Source organism: Papio anubis, chromosome 4 (assembly GCF_008728515.1).
Source record: "Papio anubis isolate 15944 chromosome 4, Panubis1.0, whole genome shotgun sequence".
Classification (NCBI taxonomy): Eukaryota; Metazoa; Chordata; class Mammalia; order Primates; family Cercopithecidae; genus Papio; species Papio anubis.
Window position 1 is genome coordinate 77,425,217 of NC_044979.1, and position 18,725 is coordinate 77,443,941.

At 38.1% G+C, this 18,725-nt stretch overlaps 1 protein-coding gene across 5 annotated transcripts in view; it reads left to right on the plus strand.

Moving 5' to 3' along the window:
* Positions 1 to 73: 73 nt before the first annotated feature.
* The window catches only part of MIOS (meiosis regulator for oocyte development), a 39,766-nt gene continuing 21,114 nt past the window's right edge, over positions 74 to 18,725 (plus strand). Inside the window, exons 1-5 of one of the 5 annotated variants that reach the window (XM_009203351.3) lie at positions 74 to 1,055; positions 2,016 to 2,113; positions 6,450 to 7,783; positions 8,109 to 8,207; positions 17,180 to 17,434. In XM_009203351.3, the coding sequence (XP_009201615.1) occupies positions 6,490 to 7,783; positions 8,109 to 8,207; positions 17,180 to 17,434 (1,648 nt within the window). In that variant the 5' untranslated portion in view covers positions 74 to 1,055; positions 2,016 to 2,113; positions 6,450 to 6,489. Of the gene's footprint in view, positions 1,056 to 1,079; positions 1,675 to 1,958; positions 2,114 to 6,449; positions 7,784 to 8,108; positions 8,208 to 17,179; positions 17,435 to 18,725 lie in introns of those variants that run through there. The other 4 variants (XM_009203352.3, XM_009203350.3, XM_021935996.2 and 1 more) reach the window with 4 other exon arrangements.

The window sequence follows — 18,725 nt, forward strand, 5'->3', positions numbered from 1 at the left end:
GCCATTGCACTCCAGCCTGGCGATATAGCGAGACTCCGTCTCAACAAAACAAAACAAAACAAAACAAAAACTGATCATACCACTTGCCTGATTAAAAACGTTCGATGACTCTACCACTGCCTTTAGGAAAAAGTCCATCCAAACTCACTAAACTGGTTTCCAACCCCTTTCTGACAGCATCTTAATCTCTCCCCACTTCCTCTGCTCATTCATCCATACCTACTGCCTCCTCACTGCTATGTTCTCTCTCCTGACCCAGCACTTGCTTTTTCTCAGTGCTAGAAGACTCTTCTCTTCCAGTTCCCACTGCCCTGTTCCCTTACCTGGCTAATCCCATGCTCATCCTTCTTGTCTCAGCCTAGTAGTCCTTAAGGAAGCTTTGCTGACCCCGAAGCTGAGCGGGCGTTCCTCCTGTGTAGCACTGTGTTAGCCCTACCAAGTCAAGGCTCTCCTTGCCTGTTTCCTGCCCGGACCATGTCTTTTTACTTCACTCCTGTCTCCTAGGTATTCCAGCACAGTGCTGGGTACATAACAGGTGATCAAGACAAGTTTGTGGAATGACTGAGTCAATAAATCATTAACCAAATACCTTGGATCTCCTACTACCTCATTTGCAAAAAAAAAAAAAAAAAAGTTTAATAGAAATTAAGATGGACCCAGTGAGCTAGAGCGTGCGACCCTGCTTGAAAACGGCAGAGTGGTTCTGAGAAGCAGTCCCAGCCTAGGAACCCGGGGATCCGGCTTGTGGACCCACGGGCGGGGCCAGCGGGGTGCACAGGCGCTTTCGGGCGGAAGGCGGGGCCTCCCGACCAGTGACCCCGCCCCGAGGCGCCTCCCGGGCGGGGAAGGGCGGGGCTCGCCGCGGGAAACTCCCCTTCCAAGGCGCGGCTGCGCGTCCCCGAGGCGTGGTAGTAGGGTCGTGGGCCCCAGCCCAGTGGTCCAGCTCACGGGCCGCGCCGCCGCGGCCGCCATTTTGCCCGCGTCCGGGCGCCTGCGGCGGGAGGGGCGGTGTCCCGGCCGGAAGCGGCTGTGCGGCGGCCGCGCTGCCACCTCAGGTCAGTGAGTTCGACCCGGCCCGCGTCTCGGGTCTCGGGCGCGTAGCGGCCGCAGCTAGGGGCCCGAGATAGCCTAGTTGAAAGGCTCGGGCGTCTCGGCGGGGAGCGCGTTCCGCGCTGTGGGATAATCGCGCCGGGCGGCCAGCCGGTCGGGCCTCCGCGGGAGCCACCGGGGGCTGCGGGCGGCCGCGGGACCTGCGGGGACCTCCTCGGGGCGCAGAGGCCACGCTACAGCCTTCACCGCGGCAGGCTTGTGGGGAGCGGCGTCCCCGCCTTTCCCGGGAGGCTCAGCCAGGTGCTTGGAGCGGGAGAGTCGGATTCAGATTTCTGCTTTACCTGGAATAGCAACGTGCCCTGTTGCCATTGTACCCTCTTAAATACTGTACTTCTTAAACGGCCTATCTCCCGGTGAGCTCTGTTCTCTTCACATACGGGTAGTGAAAATTCCTTAAGAGGATGAATGAAACCTCACACATGTGGACTTTGCTGAATTGGTTAGCAAATGACTGCTTTTGCAGGCCTTTTGTATATTTTAAGGGAAATTTGGATATGTGCAGTGCATCTCCTCGAAGATGCTGATGGTGGAAATTTCTTGAAACCGCTCTCGTAATTTGCCATGGTAAGAAAAGTAAAAGACAACATCAAAAAGCATGTGATTGGATACTTTGTACACTTAGTAGTATTGTAATGTGTTGGACTTCACTGTCCAGTAGCCACATGGTATTGAGATGTGCTGTAAGTGTAAAATACACATCGGATTTCCCAGAGTTGGTGCCAAAAAAAATGTCAAAATCCTCACTAATAATTTTTGCATTGATTACATATTGAAAGGATAATGCCGTTGATATGTTGGTTAAATAAAATGTGTTTTTAAATTTAATTCCACCTATTTTTACTTTTTAGATGTGACTACTGGAAATTTTTAAATCATATGGCTCACACTGTATTTCTTTTGGACAGTGCTGTTACAGATATTCTGATGAATAAACACAGAATGAGCATGGCTTTCCTTTGCTGATAAGTCACTGATGGGAAGTGAGACTTGTTAAACTTGAAAGGTGAGGATATAAATACAAGCTATACTTATTGCAAACCGCACCCTTTCTGCACCTAATTTTTTAATGTCTCCAACATTTGGAAAAAACATTAACTTTCAGGGCTGATTACGGGAATGGTAGTGATACTAACATCTATGTGATGTGAAGAGCTCATTTCAGTTGATGTCACAACTTTGTGAGATGGAAATGGGATAGATTTTATCTCGGTTTATGGTTTTGGAGTATTACAAGATTTGTTAGGATTTGAACTGGGGAGTGGCTGTAGGATTTCTGACTCTATATTGTTTTCTTTACACCAGATTCTTGGTGATGTATGTTCATGAGCAAGGAACTGTTTATCCTGTGTATTAGATGGTGAGAAAAGTACACTTCTTAAAAGGGTGGACATAGATGCACCTCTCTATACAGGGTTACTCTTATAATGTGCAACCTGTGCAGTAGCGCATAGTCCAGCATTTGTAATGGCTAGCACTTATTTTAATGGCTAGTCTACTATCACTGTCTTGACATTTTAAATAATTTTTAAATAAGGGGCCCTGCATTTGTATTTTGCACCACGCCTTGCATATTGTGTAGCTGATCCTTTCTCTTTGCAGTAATCTAGGATGGAAGTTGAGAGACCCTGGACAAGCACCCAAACATCTGGTCTTCACTTTACTGTTATGTAAAGTGAGAAGAATTAGCTAGTCTTTTTCTCTCAAGTTTTGATTCTGTATGAATTACTGTCATCAGATTTAGTGGATGGCAGTATAAATATTTTAGGTGCATGACAATGGAAGAAATGCTGATATTCTCCGTTGAGAGTCACGTGAATCAAAGTTCTAAAATTTACACTACAACTCGTATTTTGTGTTTTGTAAGATGGATTTTTCTATGTGGCATCAAAATTGCTTACCATACATTGGTATAAAGAGTAGGGTTGTGGAATGAAGGCCTAAAGAGTGTGTTTATTTAAACATTGATTTTTCAATGAGATGGGAAAATGGGACAGATCTCATGATGTCAATTAAGAGGTTTCCTTTGTTTGTGGTGGTATGAGTGTGAAACCTTACTTGGCAGTATCTGTTCCTTTTCTTTGTTGTCATAGCTGCTGCCTATCACATGAGGTGCCCCTTTTCCTCCTCATTCTTAAATTTTTTAACTCTCTGTAAGGTTGGGCTTAATTTTATCACTACAGTGCAGGTTTTTTTTTAGACCAGAGACTTCATCTGCTCGTGTTTGCTGCTGTGTTCCCAGCTCTATGACAGCACCTAGAACATAGAAGGTGCCCAATCGTTACAGAATAAATGGAAGTATGATAGCAGACACTTAAATATTGGCTGGAGCCAGCCTCTCCTATGAAGGGTAGAAGTGGAAGCATGAGGAAATAGGTAAAACTTGGAGATACCAGTTGTGAGAAGTGTCAGAGGGATCATTCAGCACATGCATTTATTTAACAAATGTTTATTAAACTTCCTACTGAGTGTCTAGCACTGTACTGGGGACTAGAGGTACAGTGGAACACAAAAAAATACTTCACCTGCTCTCATGGAGTGTATAATCCAGTAGAAGAGACAGAAATGGATGATTAAAGGGAAAGAATACTGTTTAATGACAGTGTATGTCTGAGTAACCTGACCTCGACTAGGGAGGGGATGGAGGGTGGTTGATGTCAAGGTTGAGCAGGTATTAACTTGACCCAGAAGGCAGAGAACTATGCTTTAACCAGAGGAAACATCATTTGCAAAGGTATGGTGATGGGGGAGGAGGATATACTCTAGGAATTGAAAAGGACAGTGTAAAAGGACAGCAAGAATGTTGTGCCACAAGGCCGATGCAGTAGGCAGAGACCAAAAGCAATTAGGGTTTTGTAGGTTAGGTTGAAGATTTGGAATGCTATACTAAGAGCAGCTGGAGACCATTAGAGGGTTTTAAGCAAGGAAGGATAGCCTGGTCAAAGTTGTGTTGTAGAAAGATTTTTACTCTGATATTCTGTAAAGCAATATTTCCGAAGGGCCCAGGGGAAAGATGAATAAAAGAAAAACTGCCAGCACCGCACACTAGATATGTTGTATACCTTAATTTACTGAAATCAGTTTTCAGAGGCTTGAGACTATCCTCAGTGTGGTAGCACTTGGAAGCCTGAATGAGGAGACAAGATGATAAATAATTGGGTAAATGACTGGCAAAAGGCAAACCCAAAGTGACAAGGAAATGAAGACATTGAGGGTGCTAGTAAGAATATAATTGAAATGATTGATCTTGGGCTTGAGAAATGCTAAAGAAGGAAATAAAATCAGTATAAGAATTCCTAAGTCAGCAGTCCCCAACCTTTTTGGCACCAGGGACCGGTTTCATGGAAGACAGTTTTCTCACAGACGAGGGATAGGGGTGGTTTCAGGATGATTCAAGCGCATTACATTTATTGTGCACTTTATTTCTATTTACATTGCACTATATAATGCAATAATTATACAACTCACCATAATGTAGAATCAGTGGGAGCCCTGAGCTTGTTTTCCTGCAACTAGATGGTCCCATATGGGTGTGATAGGAGACAGTGACAGATCATCAGACATTAGATTCTCACAAGGAATGCACAACCTAGATCCCTGTCATGTGCAGTTCACAGTAGGGTTTGCACTGCTGTGAGAAACTAATACTGCTATTGATCTGACAGGAGGCGGAGCTCAGGCGGCAGTGTGTGAGATGAGTGGCTCTAAGTAACAGATGAAGCTTTGCTCCCTTTCCTGCTGCTCACCTCCTGCTATATGGCCTGGTTCCTAACAGGCCAGGAACCAGAACTGGTCTGCGGCCCTGGGAGTTGGGGACTCGTGGTCTAAATAATATGAGTCTATTTTAGACTGGTAATTCCTAACTGAAACTTTTGCAAGACTGGTAATTCCTAACTGAAACTGAAAATTATGTTTGAGTTGAACTATTTAGTATATCTTTATTAGGAGTCTCTGCCAGGCTGTATATATGGTACTAAGGATAGAGAGGTAAGTGAACCATAGCTTTACCCTGTGTGAACTGACAACATAGTTGTACAGATACCAATTGCAATGAAGATTTTAAGTATGTTTATTCATTTTGAATCTAAACTATTACCTTTTGCCAACCTCAGAAACAGGCATTTAAATTTTTGTAGACAACCTTAATTATTGAAACACCATTTTAAACTATAGCTATATTTAGTTTGTATGCTTCTACTGCTAGAATATTTATTTTTTTGCAAAAATTCTACTTTAACACTTATTCAAAGTTTGTAGAACCGAAAACTGAAAGAGCCTCTAATGATCACTTAATTCACTTTCTCAAGAGTGTGGTATGTGCATACCACTGATCATAAACAGGATGCTTTGTAGATAAAACACAATCAAGCATTTTTAATAGTTATATATTTCAGTGTAGGTTAAAAAATATATTTAACATAGCATACCATGATTCATGGACCTTATGAAGAGATTAAAGTCAATTTTCAGATTTTAAAAATGAGTCAGTTTAAAGAAAAATATTAATGGCACAGGTGTTACATGACTGGAGTTTGGGAAATACTAATCTAAACCAACTCCTGCATTGTGTAGATGAGAAAACAAAGGGGTTCCCCACACACAATGACTTTTCTGAGGCATATAACTAATATATGGCAGAGCCACGACTGGAACTCAGGTTTGTTCAGTACATTCCAGTGTTTATTCTGCCATACAAGGCTGATGCTTATTACTGAAAGTTGAAGAAACCTCTGTCTTAGTATGGCATTGTACTTTAAATCTCCATTGTTCGTTATGATGGCCACATATGGTTATTTATATTAAAATTTGTTAAAATTAAGGTTTAAAATTTGAACTAGTCACATTTCTAGTGTCCAGTAGCTACATGTGGCTAGTGGCTACCATATTGGACAGCATGAACATGGAACATTTCTGTCATTGCAGAAGATTTTATTGGGCAGTACTGCTTTAAACTATTGCTTGGGAATGTGATTCATAATGCTTTTAAGTTTTCCCCCCTTCAAAGGGATAATACTTATTAATTTGCTTACCACACTGAAGTCGTTATAACCCTGAAGTTAAGCTGAAGGTACTAGTAACAGTGCAATTAAGATAATTGGTCTTGGGAAATATAGCCAGGATGGGATTCTCAGATTCCTACCAGCTCATTTTATTGGAAGTGGTTGTTATTTCTCCTTTTTTTTCAATAAATATTTTCTTGAATTCCTAGCAGATAGAAATACAAATATATTGAAAAAGAGGGTTCTTGAATAGAGAATTGTCTGACTTTCTGAATAGTTTATTCAACGTGAGAATTATATTTTGTTGATATTTTAAAACTTTTTGTTTTTAAATATTTTCAGTGAATGGACCTGAGTGGACCCTTTGAGCACATCAGTAAACATGAGCGGTACCAAACCTGATATTTTGTGGGCACCACACCAGGTTGATAGATTTGTTGTGTGTGACTCAGAACTAAGTCTTTATCATGTGGAATCTACTGTGAATTCAGAACTCAAAGCTGGATCTTTACGTTTATCTGAAGACTCTGCAGCTACATTACTGTCAATAAATTCAGATACACCCTATATGAAATGTGTTGCCTGGTATCTCAATTATGATCCTGAATGTCTGCTGGCAGTTGGACAAGCAAATGGTCGAGTTGTGCTTACAAGTCTTGGTCAAGATCATAACTCAAAGTTCAAAGATTTGATAGGAAAAGAGTTTGTTCCAAAACATGCACGACAATGTAATACCCTTGCCTGGAATCCACTGGATAGTAACTGGCTAGCTGCTGGTTTAGATAAGCACAGAGCTGACTTTTCAGTGCTAATATGGGATATCTGCAGCAAATATACTCCTGATATAGTTCCCATGGAAAAAGTGAAACTTTCAGCAGGTGAAACTGAAACAACATTATTAGTAACAAAACCACTTTATGAGTTAGGACAGAATGATGCTTGTCTCTCTCTTTGTTGGCTTCCACGAGACCAGAAACTTCTCCTTGCTGGTATGCATCGTAACCTAGCTATATTTGATCTTCGGAATACAAGCCAAAAGATGTTTGTAAATACAAAAGCTGTTCAGGGTGTGACGGTAGACCCATATTTCCACGATCGTGTTGCTTCCTTCTATGAAGGTCAGGTTGCAATATGGGATCTTAGAAAATTTGAGAAGCCAGTTTTGACACTGACTGAGCAACCAAAACCCTTAACAAAAGTAGCATGGTGTCCCACTAGGACTGGTCTACTTGCCACTTTAACAAGGGATAGTAATATTATTAGACTGTATGATATGCAGCATACACCCACTCCCATTGGGGATGAAACTGAACCCACAATAATTGAAAGAAGTGTGCAGCCTTGTGACAATTACATTGCTTCCTTTGCATGGCATCCAACAAGTCAAAATCGAATGATAGTTGTAACTCCCAACCGAACAATGTCTGACTTCACTGTTTTTGAAAGGATATCTCTTGCCTGGAGCCCAATTACATCTTTAATGTGGGCTTGTGGTCGTCATTTATATGAATGTACGGAAGAAGAAAATGATAATTCTTTAGAAAAAGATATAGCAACGAAGATGCGCCTTCGGGCTTTATCGAGATATGGACTTGATACAGAGCAGGTGTGGAGGAACCACATTTTAGCTGGAAATGAAGATCCACAGCTCAAGTCACTCTGGTATACTCTGCACTATATCCTTTGCCTTGTGAATTTTGTGAGATGAATCAAGTAGAAATGTTCTTGAAGTTTGCTGAAAAGTCAGTCTATAAATATGCTGAATGTTTTATATACAAATTCAAGTTACATAATGTTAACATTATAAAGTAAAATTGTTCTAAACTTTTGAACTCGAAATACTGCTTTGTAGATTGTGTAGGAGGAAGAACGGTGTATCTCTGCAATAGAGTCGAACCATCTTATTTACACTGATACTTATGAATTGGCTCCAAATCAAAGTAAATTTAGCTTTGAAATACTTTGTTATGCATCACTAGTATTTCCTATGCATTTAAATACTTATGAAGCAATACACAGAAGATATGGATCAGAAATCTCCAGGCAACAAGGGATCGTTGGTTTATGCAGGAATTAAATCAATTGTAAAGTCATCGTTGGGTAAGAAAATTCTATTTCATTTTCTCCAATATGTTTATAACTTTTGTACTTTTATTTTGCCCTCTATATCATTTGGCAGAAATCAGGTATTTCAGGATCATGTACATAAATATTTTGTTGTTTTCTGATTAGATATTTCAGTGTATTGTTGAGTTAAATGCGTACTTGTATTTGTATCCAAAACCCTTTTTGCAGGGAGTCTTAATTCTCTGAAGTGATGTTGACTTTCTTAGATCTATTCACACGTTTATTCAATGTTATTTTTTTGAAAACCCACTTTGAGAGGTTTTATGCTAAACAATTTATAGGTTACTGATTGTTAGTTCAGGTTTTATCACAACATTTTGCTGCTTAAAAACTAAATTAAAAGATCACTAATTGAAGGAGACCCCTTTTCATTTGGCTCCCCAGATACTTTCATTGAGCCATCTAACAGCAAGGAGTATGATATGAAATATGGCCTAACTTGAAGGAATTATACCTGAAATAGTCCTTGGTGAATTAGTGAATGAATTAATTAATGTGTGAGTTAATGTAGGATTGAAATTGGTATGTTAAACTATTAAGGAATAACGTAAAAGTGGCAAAAACCAAACTTTCTTTTTTTTTCTGACTGCTTTAAACAGTTGTTCCTATTCTTTTACTGGAATTGAATAATGAGTTATATTAGAATTGCAGGTTGAGTATACCTTTTCCAAAATGGCTTGGGGACCAGAAGTGTTTCAGATATTTTCAGATTTCGAAATATTTGCATTGTATACTTAGAGATTGACCATCCCTATTCTGAAATCCAAAATGCTCCGATGAGCATTTCCTTTGAATATCATCTCAGCACTCAGAAAGTTTCAGATTTTGAAGGCTTTTGGATTTCAGTTTTCAGATTTGGGACGCTCAACCTGTATCTCTGTGACCTAGGATTCGTTCTCTAGCTTTTGCTAAGTCAAATCTGGGCCCAAGTCAAGCTGTTAGAAAATTAGTTAACATTATTTAGTCAAAGAGCAGTAATAGAAGTAGTAAATCCAATTTTATTTTTTACAGAACTTGTATCAATACCATACAAACAAAATACAAAATAATAAAATGTTTTAGAGTAGGTTAAGTGTTTTAATTAAACTGTTACATTATAGTGCTTTTTTTAAGGTCTTTCAAATTACTTTGGTTCACTTTACTGAAAGATGCAGTAAACTACTTACTGATCAGATTGATTTTATTGTTTTTGTATTAGCCCTCCACCCAAAAAAGTAACCTTTATTATAAATAGTAAAATGAATAAGTTTGGTTAGAAGCTGCTGTTTTTATTAACGTAGGTAAACGGGCACACATACTGTTTTACCCCCGCAAATGAACCTGGTACCATAGTTCATGATTTTAGAGCCATTGCCTATTGCTACAAAGAATTAAACACCACGTTTATAGATTTTATAGTGTGTTAGTTTTATAGTAGATTAGGCCACACTGCACTCAATTATTTAGAGGTTGGTTATTGTGTTTTTTGTATTTTGACATATTTTAAGGAAAAGCCAACCTCTGAAGAAAAGCCAAAGGGGAAAATGTAGTATGTTTACATTTCTGGTGCACTAGAGACAAAGTGAGTATCCCACCCCTGTGTCGAAATAGTCTTTATCCAGACTAAAGAAAGACTACTGTTGGAAAGATTTCCTCATTCATCATTCTCTCATTGCTAGGTTTTCAGCTTTTTGTTTTGTTTGGCATAGATATTTTTGTTTTTACTACCCAAAGGTGAAAAGTAAAGAAATAGTGTCAAATATGCCACTCTTAGATTTCAATCTTCTATTTGGCCATACCTTTTCCTCTAATTGTCTCTCTAATAATTTCAACACACAGTAAGTCAACACATTGAGCCATCTTGTCCACAGTAACCTAATATACAAGTTTATTAGAGCACACAGCTAAATTTTGATTTTGGTAACAAATAGTATATATATAAGTGCTTGCTATGAATTAGTTGCTTTTCCCATGTTACTTTAATTTTTACAACTACAATATGAAGTAAGCTCATTCATTCAGCAAGTATTTATTACATGCTTACTATATGCCAGAAGTTATCCTAGGAACTAGAGACGTAACTGTCAAGAAGATACATAAATCTCTTCCCTCATGGAGAATGAGCATCCCTGCTCTTGGGGAATTTACATTCTAGTTTAGAATACAGACAAGTAAACTGGCAGTTCTAACATAGGGAAGAACAGTTAATTACAGGAAGGACTCCTAATCTGGTTGTAGGGATTAGAGGTTTCTCAGAGGAGGTACAGTCAAAGACAAGGTCCAGACAGGGAGCAGCATGTGCAGTGGACCCAGAGGGTAGAAAGCATAGCACATTATTATGGCTGGAACAGAGCATGAGAGAGGAAGTGAGGAAAGAATAGAGGCTAGAAAGGTAAGCAATGGGCTAACTCAAGAAGGACTTAGAAATCATGTTAAGAATTTAGGGAGATTCATCTTGTAAGACAGGGAAACAGATGGATTTATGACAGATTTGTGTTTTTAAAGGATCAAGATTGATAGTAGGGATATCAGATAGAAGCCTGCTGCAAGGAGGCAAGACGTGATGGTATCCTTACGAAGGTTAGTAGCAGAGGTGCTAGAGAAATGTGGATACTTTAGAGAATAGGACAAAATTTAATGATTAATTAGATAAGGGGGTGGAGAAGATGGAAAAGTCAAAGATAGCGCACATATATTTAGTTTGGGAAACTAGTTAATTTTAAGTATGTTAATTAGGAGCACACAGGAAGAGTATTGGTTTATTTTGGAGCAAGTTGAAATCAAGATGCTTAGGTAGAGATGTCCATTGGGCAATAGGATATGAGATCAAAGCACAGGGGAGGAATATAATATATGTTAGAAATAAATTATATTTGGTAGAGTAGATGGAATTGTTTGGAGTAAGAAAGAGGTGGCTTAAGGAGACTGAGGAGGATTGTTGAGAGTTGTAGGAGAAAGATCTATATGGCAAAAACCGCAATCACTTTTGCACCAACTTAATATATATTCATGTGGACAAGGGAAGAGAGGTCAGTTGTCCAGTGCTTCATGCTTCAGATCCAGCCAAATAAGAACTAAAAAGGACTCACTGAATTTAGGACTAGGAGAAGGTCTTTCATGGGCGGTATGGATAGCAAATTGCAGTTAGATTAGAAATTCAGAGTGGGTTGAGGAAATGAAGTCATCAATTATAAATACTTTTTTTCAAGGAATTTGACTATATAAAGGAGGACAAAAAGATATTCAGTAGGAGGAGACAAATCTGGAGCCGGGAGCTTTGTGTTGCTTTCTTTTTGTTTTCAACATGGGATTAATTTAAGCATGTTTAAATGCTAATTGGAGGAAGCCCATAGAAAGAGGTTAAAGATGCAGAGAGAAGGGAATGAAACAAAGTTCCTAGAAATGGGAGGGAATGGGATCCAGAGCACAGTTTCTTTAGATACAAGGGTGCACACCTCCACATTTGCCAGAGGAAAGGGGAAAAGGATGCCGTATGCAGGATGTTTAAGGTTCAATAACTAGAGGCTGAGGGATTTCCCATTTTATGGCTCCTGCTGAGAAGGAGCAGGGAGGTTGTAGGAAGAGGATATGGAGAAGAGGAGAGAGAGCTGTCTTGAGAAACATGGGAGGATTACTGGGTAACATTGTTTTACCAGAAGGTAGAATAAAGGACAGTAGGGCGAGATAAATTAAATATATTGGCAAGAGAGTGATTCACTTGACCCTTAGGATCTTATTTGGATAGAGGTGAAAATGAATACAGGGTAAGACTGATAAGTAAAAATAATGGTGGTGAAGATACTGTGAGGTTGTGAAGAATATAAGGAAGTGAGATTTTTGGAAGGCTACGTGGTTGTGGTCAGAAAGTAGGTCTTTTGGAGGAGGACAGTTTCGAGTGTGGCTGTGAAAGGAGTAGCTTAAGTCTTAGAGGTGTAGACCACTGGAGATAAGGAAGCAAAGGAACTGAGAGGCTAGTTTATTGAATGGGCTAAGTGTTGAAATCAACCAGGATGAGAAGAATGCATGCTCTGAGGGAATCTCTTCTACAGACCCGTATAGCAAGTTCACAGTGTTATTAGTAGGTATAATTCCTTCCTTTTAAGATGGCAGAAAGTTGTATAAAAAATATTGGCCTGCTTTTCATCCATCATGAAAATAATACTTTTTATGCTTAAAGAGTAAACTCTACAGTTCCAACTACTCAGGAGGCTGAGATACGAGGATCGCTTGAGCCCAGGAGTTTGAAACCAGTCTGGGCTACATAGAGACCCTGTCTATCTTTTTTTGTAAAAAAAAAAAAAAAAAAAAAAAAAACCAAAAACGAAAATCTAATCTAGAGAACTGAGAATTTGTCTATGCAAAATGACTACAGGGGCAAAATAGCTAGGATTTCTTATAAACTGGATAATTGTATTGCTTGGTTATTACATAGATATTAAAATGAAACAGTAGCTACAAAGAGCATAGTGTTTGATTGCTGATTTGAAAGAAATGTTAAATCCTAATTTTTTTTCTTTTTTTTTTTTTGGAGACAGAGTCTCTGTCACCCAGGCTGGAGTGCAGTGACACAATCTCAGCTCGCTGTAACTTCCATCTCCTGGGTTCGAGTGATTATCGTGCCTCAGCCTCCTGAGTAGCTGGGATTACAGGTGCATGCCATTACACCTGGCTAATTTTTGTATTTTTTGTAGACACAGGGTTTTGCCACATTGGCCAGGCTGGTCTCAAACTCCTACCCTCAAGTGATCTACCTGCCTCGGGCTCCCAAAGTGCTGGGATTACAGGCGTGAGCAATCGTGCCTGGCCAAAATCCTGATTTTTAATGTTTAAATAAACTTGTTTTCCTTGCAGCCATCAATAAAACATTTTCTATTATTTATATATAAGACAGTCTCAAATTTAGGAAATACAATTTTGTTATTTTAGTGTTACATAACATGCATAAATATATTTTACTTTGTTTTTAGAGATATATTGAAAATGTATGTATATGTTAAACTCGTAAGTCAAAACCCATGCTGACATCATATTGCTTATTTGATAATTCTAATAATCAACTGTAGCATAGTTATCAATAAAAAGGTCTCTAAGCAGAAAAAATACATGATACAGTAACCGTGTTCTTAACATGCGGGATATATTAATATTTCCACCTCCTAGCAGTGACCTCTTTGAATTCATATTCAGTCATCCACTGCATAATGACGTTTCTGTTAACAATCAACTGCATATATGATGGTGGCCCCAAAAGATTTAATACTGTATTTTAACTTTACCTTTTCTGTGTTTAGGTACTCAAATACTTACCATTGTGTTACAGTTGCCTACAGTATTCAGTACAGTAACTTACTGTAAATTAGAGGCATCTAATCTTGTCCTCCCTGGGCCACATTGGAAGAATTGTCTTGGGCCACACATAAAATACACTAACGATAGCTGATGAGCTAAAAAATAAGAAAGTTTTTTAAAAATCCCCCCAAAATCCCATAATGTTTTAAGAAAGTTTACAAATTTGTGTTGGGTCGCATTCAAAGCTGTCCTGGACTGTGAGTTAGACAAGTTTGCTTTATAGCCTAGGAGCAGTAGGCCCGTGTAGCCCAGGTGTGTAGTAGGCTATACCATCTAGGTTTGTGTAAGTACACTGTGATGTTCACACAACAACGAAATTGCCTGACAATGCATTTCTCAGAAGGTATCCCTACTGTTAATCAACTTGTGACTGTATTGTTCTCTATTCTGTTCCATGACATGATTTCTATAAAATAAAAACTCTTAAGAAATTAGAATATTATGTTAAGCTGTAGGTAATTGTTTGAAAAATAAATTGCTGATTTTTGTTCACCCGTTTTAAAATTGTCACTAAATTTTACTAAATACCAGCTTTAAATATCACTAAATACCAGCTTTAAATCCAAAATTTATAGGAGAGATATGAAAATAAACACCTTATAATACATCTCAGCCTCTACCTGAAATTAAATGACTGCATTCTGCCCTGACAATTTAAATTTGTTATTCAGAATGAATGTTTTAATTTTTTAAATGTGTTTTATTAATTTTATCATTAATCGTTAGAAGTTTTCACATTATAGTTCTTAAAAATCCACTTTCATAAGCTAAAAGTGATTTTGTCTTTAGGCTGACTCCCCTCATGGTCGCAAATAAAGTAGCATGCTGCTTCTTTTTAGTGGGTAGGAAGTGCTGTTAAAGTAAGGTAACTTTTTGAAAGTTTCCTCTTAACTCTTTGACCTGAATTGGCAATAGTTTCCAGTAGTCAGGTTAAAAATAAGTAACTTCAAGTGGAATTATTTAACTATTTTTTGAAGTTCCAAAATTTTACAAAGAACACATCTTGAAACTTTTTCATAAAGCAGTTGGTTATAATATAAAATGTATACTAACATGCATAATATTTTAGACTTGCCACAACCTAAAATCAGATAATCACACAAGGTTTTTAAAAGTATGAATTAGGTATAAAAGAGAGTTTAGACCTTTGACTATATACTGTTTTACCTTTTTTTTTTTTTTTTTAAAGAGACAGAGTCTTACTCTGTCACGCAGGCTGGTGCGATCTTGGCTCACTACAACCTCGGCCTCCCGGGTTCAAGCAATTCTCCTGCCACAGCCTTCCAAGTAGCTGGGACTACAGGTGCATACCACCACACCCGGCTAATTTTTGTATTTATAGTAGAGACCAGGTTTCGCTATGTTGGCGAGGCTGGTCTCGAACTCCCGACCTCAAGTGATCTGCCTGCCTCAAGTTCCCAAAGTGCTGGGATTACAGGCATGAGCCACAGCGCCCAGCCTAAAATTTTTCTTAAAAATCATTTAGTCTGAATACTTGGAAAGAGTAAAAATAGGCCAGGCACGGTGGCTCATGCCTGTAATCCCAGCACTTTGGGAGGCCAAGGTGGGCGGATCACCTGAGGTTGGGAGTTTGAGACCAGCCTGGATAACATGGCGAAACCCAGTCTCTACTAAAAATACAAAAATTAGCCGGGCGTGGTGATGTGCACCTGTTGTCCCAGCTACTTGGGAGGCTGAGGCAGGAGAATCACTTGAACCTGGGAGGAAGAGGTTGCAGTGAGCTGAGATCGCGCCATTGCACTCCAGCCTGGGTGACAGAGCAAGACTCCGTGTCAAAAAAAAGAAAAATTTCTATATGTAATTTAACTTGCAAATGACAAGTTTTTAATATTTTCTTATTTTTGCTTGTGTTTGTTTATACCTTTAAATTCTTGACCAGAATGACTATAGTTAAATTAACTTTGGATAGTGTATTTTCATTCATTTACTATCTCATCATTTCCATGGGTCAGGAGTCTGGGCACACCTTAGCTGGGTTCTCTGTTCAGAGTCTCAGAAAGGCTAAGCAGAAGGTATCAGCCAAATTGTATTTCTTTCTAGAAGTCAGAGTGCTCTTCCAAGTTCATGGAGTTGTTGTTGGCAGAATTCAGTTCCTTGCATCTATAGGACTGAGATAACCATTTTCTTGCTGGCTAATGGCCAGGGGGTGCTCTCAGCCCCTTAGAGGCTATTTGCAGTTCCTTGCCACATGGCCTTCTCACAGACCCTCTCGCAGCATAGCAGCTTTTACGTCTTCAAGACCAGCAGATCTGTCTCCTGCTGCTTCTCTCTTACCTCTAGACTGTCTTTCAAAGGACTTACTTGATTAATCAGGTCAGGCCCACACAGGATAATCGTCCCTTGATTCACTCAATGAGCTGAGTAAGGGCCTTAATTGTATCTGCAAAATGCTTTCACCTCTGCTATATTCTGTTATCTGGAGACAAGTTACAGATTCTACCTGTATGCGAGGGGAGGGGTTTGTTTACACAAGAGTGTGGTTGGGTGGGGGGGGCAGGAATGCAGCCCTTCTTAACAGTTCTGCCTACAACCAACAAGTTTAATGAGGAATTCTAGCAACTATCTGTTGTTGATCTAGTTATGTACAAATGTATAATTGCAGTGTTAGATACAAATATATAAATGTATAATTACTGTAAATTAAAAATGTAAATTACTATAAAAAATAAAAGTTGGTAATGTTGGACATTCATGTTGCCTAATTCATAATTTAGTTTATTCTGAAAATCCTTTTTGTTAAAAAACATAATTATGTAATGACAATTTTGGTGATAAAATTTTCTAGAACATTTAAGAATTTGTTATTATAGTTTTTAAGTGTCATCTTTATTCATTTTGACTTTATTTGGCACTAAGTATCATCCTAAGTGAAATTACCTTGTCATTAGGATCAACTGCCTTGATTGCAATGTAAATAATGCTACAAGAAGGCAAGGGTTTTTTCTGAAAAAAGAATGAGAAATGAAGTTTTCTGATTTAGTAAAGGGAAAAATAGCCTTCGAGTTAGTCCCATTGTGTTTTAAAGTTATTACTTACCTTAAACTTTCAAAGTACTTTGAAGTCTGTAATCTTGTTTTTTAATGTACAGAGAGAGAAGGAAGAAAGCAAGAGCACTTTTACTGGATTTCAGACAGTAGGGATACCTTGTGAATAAAACAGACAAGACACCTGCGCTTTTGGAGCTTATGTGCTAGTGGGAGAAGAGATTAAGACTGAAAACTAAATTAATAACTAAATGGGAGCACATGTTAAGTGCTAAAGGAAATAGAGGAAACAATGGGTGGTGAGTTAGATAATAACAGGTATATCTATGTCAGATTAGGTGGCCAGGCAGCTTTCTCTGAAGCAGTAACTCAGTTTAGTCCATCTGAGCATTTGCTCTTATTTCAGTAGTTCTTTGGTAACTCAAGGAGCTATTGTACTTAGAAACATGCAAAATATGTTTTATTTGTGGCATATTTCGTATTTACACTATCGTAAAATTATAGCCGAGAAGTTAAATATTCTAAATGTGTCAATATAGTTCTCTGTAAAACTGACTTATTTTCCAAATATATTTTGAAATAAAACAATATAAAAATGTTTTGTGTTTTTAGGAATGGTGGAAAGCAGCAGACATAATTGGAGTGGATTGGATAAGCAAAGTGATATTCAAAATTTAAATGAAGAGAGAATCTTAGCTTTACAGCTTTGTGGGTGGATAAAGAAAGGAACGGATGTAGACGTGGGGCCATTTTTGAACTCCCTTGTACAAGAAGGGGAATGGGAGAGAGCTGCTGCTGTGGCATTGTTCAACTTGGATATTCGCCGAGCAATCCAAATCCTGAATGAAGGGGCGTCTTCCGAAAAAGGTATTAGGTTATAAACTGAGATATTAGTTATAATCTAAGATGTTAGCAGTTCATAGAGTCTTTTAAAGAAAAGAGGCTAATAATTTTCAAGTATCTAATCGCTTAAAATTTTCATTTAATTTTTTTGGAAGAGAAAATTAGCACAGTAGTCTATAACAGTAAATACTTAACTCACCTCTTCTGCCTTGGTTTAGGTCTGTAAAAACAAAGATGTGTCTTAAATGTCAGTATAATATTATAAGGAGTGCTCAAGTGTGTCCATTTTCAATGTTTTCTCTTTTAAAGATAGTTCACATACATTTTTAAAAATATATCTTCTTAAAGATTAGGACTTCTTTAGCCTACAGGTATTTTTATGATCCATATTTGAGTGCGTTCTAGTTTCTACTTTCTTTTGGATGGTTATTGTTTGACCTTTAAGAAACTCTGAATGACACTTTTATTTAGGCTAATGCAAATTCTTATAAAAAGCATACTTTGATCTTCAAAAATGCTTCTTGAGTCTGGCGATTAAAATATAGTTTTCATTTAGTGTTTTTTAAAAAGAAAGAAACAAGATAAGGTTTTTTTACTCTGGCATTTTGCCAGAGGATCCTCAGAAAAACAAATCCTAATCCAAAACCTCAGGGTTTTTTTTCTTATCAGGAATATTTCACTTGGAAATAACTAAAGTATATATAGCTATTGGTCTTTAGTACACCTAAAAAATCATTTCTGAATATTCAGAGTACTGAATCCTTACTTGCTGGTCCATTTTGAAACCTTTATGGTTCAGCTGTAGCATAGAGAAAAACATGAAATTCACTGTAATATATTTTTTTGCAGTCTAAAAGTTAAAAAAGTTAATGTTTTGCTCAGATTGGCATGTTTTCTTTCACCTTTGCTCTAACAAAAGTCCTCCTCATTTAAGACGGCAATAGAAAATATGTGATGATGGAAAAAAGAATTGGTATTTAAAGCCATTTCTCATTATAATTTTGCTATAACTTGAAAAGGTGATAACTTTCCTTATCTTGTGTACCTGGGAAATTTCTTAGTCGATTTAAACACCCATACTAACAATAGGGAAATTGTATCTTTCCAGTGATTTTAAAGACTGAAGAGAAGACTTCTGTGAGTCAAGCATTCTTTTCCATTTAGAAGTAAATTGTTCTATACAAAATCTAAAGATACTTCTTTGCTATTTTTATTTTTTATTTAAAAGACCTTAAATCTAATATATTAGGCAAAGGAAGCAAGCACAAAGTAACTTGGGAAAATGTTTATAGAAATGAGAGAAATGAGGAATATA